At 37.0% G+C, this 8783-nt stretch overlaps 1 protein-coding gene across 1 annotated transcript in view; it reads right to left on the bottom strand.

Moving 5' to 3' along the window:
• Positions 1 to 853: 853 nt before the first annotated feature.
• Positions 854 to 8783, bottom strand: part of GRB14 (growth factor receptor bound protein 14) — a 73449-nt gene continuing 65519 nt past the window's right edge. The window contains exons 14-15 of the mRNA XM_057371685.1: positions 7259 to 7352; positions 854 to 3380 (exon numbers count right to left, since the gene is read on the bottom strand). Coding sequence (XP_057227668.1) covers positions 3234 to 3380; positions 7259 to 7352 — 241 coding nt within the window. The 3' untranslated portion in view covers positions 854 to 3233. The remainder of the gene's footprint in view (positions 3381 to 7258; positions 7353 to 8783) is intronic.

Genomic DNA, 8783 nt, shown 5'->3' with positions numbered 1-8783 from the left:
CCCCAGATAGCAAGCTAGGCTTGTGCACTTGTGCTGCTTCTGCTACCTCGGCATGGCAAGCTCAGTTCTCTTTTCCTGGCAGTGCACTATACATAAAGACTCACAGAAGCACAAAATTTTRAATCTGAAGAAAGCATGAAGAGTTTTTCAGACTATCGTCAGACCTAGCTGTTTTAGCACTGACTGCATCACGTAAAGGTAAAAACACAATTTCTTTCAGTATTAAAAAAAATAAAATAAAATAAAATAAAACCCACCTGCAAATAACACCTGTTTCTATTGTTCAGGTTTTTGGTTTTTTTTAAATAAGTCCTTAAACACTCCGTGAGACAGATATAACACTCCACATTTTGCAGAGAAGCAAATGTTGGAGATGGATAGACTGGCTTGCCCAAAATAGTACTGATTTCTTCCTGAGCTGTTAACAGCTCCTGATTAGCCAACTTTCTTTGTGAAGGTGGGCACCAAAGTGTAGTATTCGTAATTAGAAGTGACAGTTAACACACTGAAATTTTGTTTAAATAGCATTGCCTACACCCCCAAAGAACTTTTTGGTCAGACATATCCTGCCTGGGCCATCTCGTAGAAATTCCCTGCTGTTTTTTTCTGACTGGCTACTAGYAAGGATCTTGAAACTCACATATCAACCACTTGTACCTTTTAGTACATCTGGAAGTAGTCTGGGATATCAGAACATTTGATTTTTGAGTGTTGGTGTTTGGTTCTTTGCTTTTACATCCTTCATGTTTGTTTCTTCAGTAATACTCAAACAAGGAGGTAGTCTGTGAAGTCATTTAATCAYCAAACTAGATTTTATTCRTTTTACTGGGKTTTTTTTCTGRCATAGTCACAAAAACCCACAGAATTCAGGAAAGATATGCACATTCATATAAAAGAGATTAGGTATTCTCAGCAAGATTTCAGTTTAGATTTTAATTAAGAGAGATGTCAAAATGCAGGAGGAAATGCTTTACAGTGTAAAAAAGTTTTGAATTCTTGACCGTTAAAAATTTTCAAATATCCAAATCCCATGTTCATTAAGCAATACTTCATTTTATTTGGGTTTTTTTAATTATTATTCTGGTTTAGTTTTATTTTCTGGGGTTTTTTCAATTTCACTTGTGAAACAAAAACTGAAAAAACAGGCAAAGTTTCTTGATGGTTGATGTCTCTCCACCATGTGACAATCCCTACACTCTGCTTTTCTGATCAGTCCAAAGATGACAGGTACTCACTCAATGAGCAGTTGGCTTCTCTGTGAAGCACACATACACAAATACAAATAAAATTACAGAAAAGCTTTCACCTGTCCARGTAGAAATGGACTACAATAGACAACACATTTGTCAAGAGATGACTATAAAAAAGGGGATACAGAGAATGTTTCTCCTCATTCTACACCAATATCTGAAATAAAATTACCTGAGACATAATCACATTATTAAACCAAACCTGAAGAGGTTTTAATTTTTTTAAGTACAATTTGAAATTATGCTTGARGTTTAAGAGTTACATTTATTAGACTGTAAAGAGTTTTAAAAGGCTTTCCTTATRTAATGAGCTTCAGCAGCATCACATATGTTGCATCTTTGGTACACATTAGGAAGAGTTGCTTTTTTAATGAGCTTTAAAAACTGCATTTGCATACCAGAGGAAAAGGTCAGGGATGTGCGGATCAGGTCGGTAAATGAAGTATCACAGTATTATGTTRTTATGCCTGCCTTCCAGAGATGCACAATAACAAAACCATAGGCTGCAGTTACCACACTGCTCTAATGCTTCCATCCACACGACCTTGGCAGCTGACACCTCCTGCCACTGCTGTGCCTCGGGGCTCACTTTCTCCATCCCTCGCCCAGGCCTCCTTCACCAACTCCTACAGAAGAGCAGCTGCTATGCCTGACAGCCACGGAACCCAAGCAAGCACAAGAAGGGGGAGCTGGAGTTAATGTGATGGCCCATCTTCAAACATCACTTTTATTCYAGCCTTTACCCTATGTAAAGATATCCAGGGCAATGTCCTGAACCCTCATAAAAACCTCTTGGAGAGCAAAGCATCAGGACAGGGATGCCTCTTTCAGTCCAAGTCCCATTCCACTCGAGTTTTTGTTCAAGGATGTGACAGTATCAACTCTCTTTCAAAACACAAATACCAAAATTATTTCTAATGCTGTGGTCCAAAATGTGACTTGGCCTACTGTCACAGCAGCTGGAACATTAGATACTTGGTAATCTGTAAACACTGCTTGACTGGTAGCTACACTGACACTTTTATTTTGTGATAAATAATAAAATAAGCTGACTGCAAATACACTTTCATGAGGTTTTCAGCAAAGTCCACTGTATTTATCTTTATTTGTTAGTATTGTAAATTATTGGCAATTTGCAGCTATTATAACATTACCTTTATTTTTTAAGGGCAATTGAAATKGATTCCCTCCTCAACTGCACAAAGAKCCATGTACTTAACAGGTCTTTCTGYCTCTCTTTGTGTCAGAGTTTATAGGTATACAGTAAACCACATTACGCACTACATAATAATTTATGCATGTTTATACATTTCACAGCCAAKCAAGTGACACTCCAGCCCCCTGCATAAAGATGTAGATTTAGTAATTAGATTAGAGGAAAAAAATCCTTTAAAATATTACAAGAAGAATAGCACAACTCAATACAACTGAGCAGTTATAAGTGGTTTTAATGATTTTTCACTTTTTGGATATGATAATCCTCAAAGTAGCATTCAAAAATATAGTGCAAAATATTTATTCATTTTATTTATAAATAAAATGTGCAGTTCAACTTCTTATCCTCTCCACAGTAAATGTTATTCTTTTATGTGATGAACAGAAATTATGAGAAACATTTATAGAGAAAAAAGTTTAAACCTAAGAACAAAGATCTTCCTTCAGTTATATTTTTTAGGAGTTACACAATATGTTTCAAAACTGTTTTCAGTTGAAAAAAAACTCAAAAAAGTCCAAGACAACACTAAAGAATTACATTGGAAATAACATTTTTTCCAAACCATAAAATCAATTTTGCTGTGACAATCACAAAGCAAAGTTCTTATCTACATAGAATATAAATTTTTTTTTTTTTTTGCAGCTTAAACATAGAATCTTTACAATGTAATGGGTTTTGTTTCCCCCTCTTTACTATGCAAATTGCCTTTAGGGGAAAAAGCATACTATTATCTTCCTCTCCCTCTGATGAAACAACAAATGCTTTGGTTAAAGAGCAATTCGTGCACAATAGTGTTTTAACTTGCAAGGCAGTACTCCTTTATTAAGYTGGTAGAATTCCACTAGCTGGATGAGATCAGTAAATCTGGTATGRCCATCATCAAGGGTATAGAACAGCTTCCCATCATCTTCCAACTGTAAAAATGGAAAAACAAGATTGAATAAAATTCTCTTTTGCTATGGTATTTCTTTCTGACTGGAATATTTTTTTGAGAAATGTTMTTGTAGACCAATATATTCATAATCTTATGACTACTTTAAGCAGGAAGAATACAATGATCATTCATACCAACATGAAAAATCAACAACAGAAAAACAATGTATTCTTTAAGTTCAAGTACACACCTAAAAGGGAAGAACAGTTAAATAAGTATAGGAAGATTCTATCTGCATTAAGAATACTACTTCATGCCTTTGCTTTGGAATGATAGCTGAAGTTAATATGAACCCTGAGTTCTTACAGAGGACAGGAAACAACCAAGTTTGAAGTTACTCAAAGATTTCAACTTCTGTAAGGTGTGATGAGGCTACACACCAGTGCAGTGGTGTGCTGGGTGCTATTAGCTACACAAGACACTGCCCATCACAAGAGTAACATGCTTGCTCTAGTAGGATGTTCTTTGCTTTCGGAGGAAGAATTGCTGCAGCTCCAAACACACCTATTAGCACAGATGCAGAAGAGAAAGGAGAAACTTCAAAAGATACCTTGAAAGATTCCTTTTGATTTTTAGATGCTTAAAAATTTGCACTATTTCCCTCTTCTAAGTTACTGAATGTTATCTCTTGAACAATTCATTTTGCCCTACTGACTATATAATTTCTTGATTTAATTCCTCTACTGCTGCTATGTCTAATATCAAGAGGATTAGTGCAATAGTGACTAATTGGTATTCATGTAAATATAGAAAAAAACTTRCTTAAACTGTGTTTAAAAAGAAGAGGGAGAAAAGGTACTTTACATGATTGAAAGAGTAGTGAACAGAAGATCTTGAAGTAGGGCTAGCACGGAGTAGCAGATGGTGTGCTAGGGAAGGATGCAACTACCCTACTTGAATACAGGGGCAGGGAGAAGGTATGATTAGCTGTCTTACCTTTAATTGAGATGTTTTATCTGAAGCAGCTGTTGAACTGCTTATGACTCCTGGTTATTCTACCCCTTTCTACAATGTCTGGAAGCAGTTTGTAATTTCTTTGTTCTCAGACTTTGGTCAACACTGCTAGTTAAGGAATTACCAGTGTGTGAATGTGTAAATTCYTGTGCTCCAGCCAAGAACCTGAAAACGGATTATAATTCATTGAACTTCCTTYATGTATGCAATTTTCCTGCCAACACACTGCAGACAAGGGAGAGTTAACAATTCAAATGTCTGTTATCCTCCTAACAAGTTAATTCTAAACCTTTAAATGAATATCAGACAGATTGCTAATTCTAAAGCTATCAATATTTTGCAAAGTAAAAAYTCTTGTCAAAGTTCTGTTACCCAAGAACCCAACAACTCCTGCAAGCCAAGGCTGTTATGAAAGAACATTTATGAGAAAAAGACAGTCCCAGAACTGTGTACCTTCAGTCCCAGAACTTCATCTTCCATGTGGACGAAATTTCAGGATATAACAAACTAAAGTGAACTTGTATCAGCTCAGAGTATTAAGGCTGGAAAACACCTTTAAACTAAAAAGCTCTCCTATTTTCACAGTACAGGATCCCAAATGTATCCCAAAGGTTTCCTTTTGAACTTTTTACAATCAATTCCCTACTACACACTTGCAATACCTGAAGCACAGATTACCAGTGTTAGCACGAGGYACCTGTTAACATGGGTGAAGCTTGAACTAGCAGGCTACATACCCTGTCTAAAAGGAGACATTTTTAACTGCAGTATAACCTGAAGCCACCTAAAACACCAGAGAAAAATAATTCCTTTAGAGATTGAATTGTTTTTTCCTTGTAAAATGCTTTCCAAATGACATGTATTTATTTACATTTAAGAAGGAAAGTTTGCCCTTTCAATGGCTAGAAACAGGTAAGAGTTTAGAAGAACAGTAGAATTCGAAATTCAAACATGTAACTCTGGTCTCCAACTAGGAAGATATGAATTTACTACAGTAATACAAAATGCCTTGTTTCTTCAAAAATGATCACCTCATTTAGATCAGCAGCAACTGGAACCAAAACCCTYCCTCCCTCACACAACCATTTTCTGAACTCTTTAAAGAGCACTGTTCTAGCAAAAACARGGTATTGAGAATGGCATGAGGGTACTGAATGCAACCAGAAACTGACAGAAAGGAACTGAAMTATGCCAATATTTGGCAGACCAACAGCTTCCATACTGACATACTCTCTCTGGATTAAGCTGTTCTCATCACAGATTTTTTTTTTTTTCCTGGTTACTAGGAGAAATTGTTTTACTTAAAAAAAAAAATCAAAAGCATTTCCTTCAAGTAAATCAAGTTTCACTGTGAGGTGGTACAGGTCTTCTAAACGAAGAGCATACAAAATGTAACCCAAGTCTGTASACAATTATTTAAAAACAAAGAATTCCTGGTTCCTCCCAAGATCCCACAACAGGAGAGCAAGGTTTTAGCACAGTCTTTTGAAGTAAAGAAGAGAATCATCCATCTCAGAGGAAACTGAAGATAACTGCAGTTAGAGAAGAGAGGGTCTGCTTCCTGAAGGAAKAAAGAGGAAGAAAAAGTGGTCTCTTAAATTTGAGAGCTGTAGGACATCCCAATGAAGWAGACTTGTACACTCCTTATATGGCATTCAGAAGGTTTTCTAAACCACACAACACTTATACCAAAGGAAATATTAGAAGTGACTACAGTCAATGGATGCATAGAGAATCTTACACCTGGGGTTCCTATCACAGATCATATGTTGGTATTCACATGGGATCCAGGGCACAGATATCATTTTTGGATGAAGGACTCCTCCATTGTCTGTACCTAAACACAACAAAATCCTGGGCAATGTTTTTAGCTAACACTGACCCACTTCTTTCCCCCTCTCAAATAATGCTTCAGTTTTATTATACATGAACACCTTTTAGGGGAGGATATCAGCTGCAAGCTGTAGTTAGTTATATAGAAATTTGGTGAATGATCATAGAGAATGAACAGATCAAAAACAAAAAAAAAAGGGCCACTTGACCAATTTCTACTGAGAAACAGCAGAATCTGCTAGAAATTCAGCAGGAAGATACAATGAGCTAGAGTATGATGTGGTCTGGAAGAAAGATTCTTGTGAAGAGAGATGAAAAAGCTCTGGGTCTGCTCAGTTATGTTAAGTTTCTGTTGCTGAAACAAATAATGTTCTAGTGTTTCTCATCTCAAGAGAAGGAGAAGTAAAGAGACCCACATAAGCCTCTGACAGAGTGAAAGAGTGGAAGCAATGGGGATGGCTGACCATTCTGGCAGAGAACTGGATAGCATGTTCAATGAAAATTAACAGAAATATGATTTCAGCTTAGGAAATTTCAGCTTACCTATAAAGCAGCTGGACTAAATAAGGATTTTTTTGTCCCCCTGAAGGAGACCTGAACATGAATATACCACAGTAACAAGAAGAGAGGTCAATAAAATATGTTTGACTATACACACTGAAACTATSCTGAACAGAAGAGTGAGATATGTAGACATGTCATAAGCAGTCYAAAACAGATGACTAAGAATTGTGCATATACTGAAAAGATAAAAGGGAACATGAACTCTATTAGTACATTATTTTCATGCCATCAAGGCTGCTTCTATTCCAGTTGAAATAGATTTGTTTAGTTTTTCAAGAAACCTTTTAGGATTTCATAATACTAGTCAAGCTTTAGAACAAACCAAACAGCAAAGCTCAAAAATGTCCAAGTCTGCTAAAGAATCCTAATTATATTTAGTGATACAGGTATGATGTTCACATCTTCCATAAAACAGCAAAAGAAGAAAAAAATCCATTCATATTCTATAACAGTCATTCAACTGTTTGGTTTTACAACTCCATATATAAACTGAAAAAACTTACTTACTGGTACAATTTGAAAATGTTTTATTTTTAATCCATGACTCAGTGACAATACAAATGTTTTGGGGTTACTTTGGCTATCACGTACCAGGAATACCCTAGAAGAGATCGAAAAATTTCTCAGTAAGATCATTTGACATCCTTTTGTAAACATTCAGTTAAAACTTTCTAAAGTCATTAAAGTAAGTACTAGTGAAGAGAATAAATAATACCAATTATGTAAGTTAGGCTTTTAATCAGTATTTCTTTGGGAATGTGTCACTGGGAATACTTTCTTTTAAATTCTTCTTCACCTTGTCTATTATGTGAAAAACATGCTTTCTCAGAATAAATGACACTGTAGGCGTTAGTTTTTACACTGCATAGAATTRCAATGCATTTCTTCAGACAGAAAAGCACCCTCAAAGTTTGTGCTTTGAACAAAATTTTTCTTTGGACTCTGACARTTTTCTAAATCACAAACGTTATGAGGAAAATTCAAAAGGTAGTTACACAGGAATTTTACAGAAAAGGTAATGTAAGACATACCAGAACATTTTTCACACCTGGCTAATCCTCATGAATGCACTCTCATTTCTGTACAGCAGCAAAATTTCCAATGAGACAGAGCTAAACTCTTCCKGCTTTATGGAATCATTATTCTAATCATAACACTCTGAATGGCCACTGCACTGATAATTTATCCCAAGCAGAACATGGACAAACTTTGCCATAGTCTTGGTAGAATAATGTGGTACAGGCAAGGATGATTATCAGCATGAGACAGTTTTCATTGAATTGCCTGGTTTGGAATATTGGCAGAGAACAGTTTGGAGGACAGAGAACTACCTGACAGGTAGCTTTGCAGTGGACAGARTCTGAACTGCTTTACTGTGCACATCGGAACACATAGAGCTGACCAATGTGCCAAAGAAGGCAAATGGAGGCACAGCCATTGGCAAGCATGCTCCTCATCCAGGACACAAAAGAAATGGGCAAAATGGACTTGCAGGTATCAATCAAGTGAGCATTAGTGACCACCTAATTGTAGCTGTTTGCTCCACCACACACCAGAAATGAGAGTCCAGCTACTACATGGAAAAAGAGAATTTTAAGGGGAAAAAAAAGCCAGCCAGAAGTTTGCAATGGATTTTCACTGACTATCGGCATGCATTCAAAATACTGATTTCATTCTCAACGTTTTGAAGGGTCCTATTTTTACAAAGAAAATATCTGGAATTAAGAAATTCGGAGTCCATAATCATTACCACTTCTATCGAAATCCCTGTGCAGTCTAATCGGAGCGCTGTTATTAATGCAGTTCCTCCCGTGGGCTGCTGCCGGCTCAGCGCGGCCGGGGACAGGGACAGGGACAGTGACAGGGATGGGGAAAGGGACAGGGACACGGACAGGGACAGGGGCAGGGACACAGACAGGGACACGGACAGGGACAGGGGCAGGGACAGGGACACGGACAGGGACAGGGACAGGGACATGGACACGAACACGGACACGGACAGGGACACGGACAGGGACACAGACAGGGACAG

The sequence above is a fragment of the Malurus melanocephalus genome, unplaced genomic scaffold, assembly GCF_030028575.1.
Source record: "Malurus melanocephalus ecotype Western Australia unplaced genomic scaffold, MMel_1.1 scaffold_155, whole genome shotgun sequence".
NCBI lineage: Eukaryota > Metazoa > Chordata > Aves > Passeriformes > Maluridae > Malurus > Malurus melanocephalus.
The sequence above is the reverse complement of the archived record's forward strand: the minus strand, read 5'-3'. Positions and strand labels throughout refer to the sequence as shown.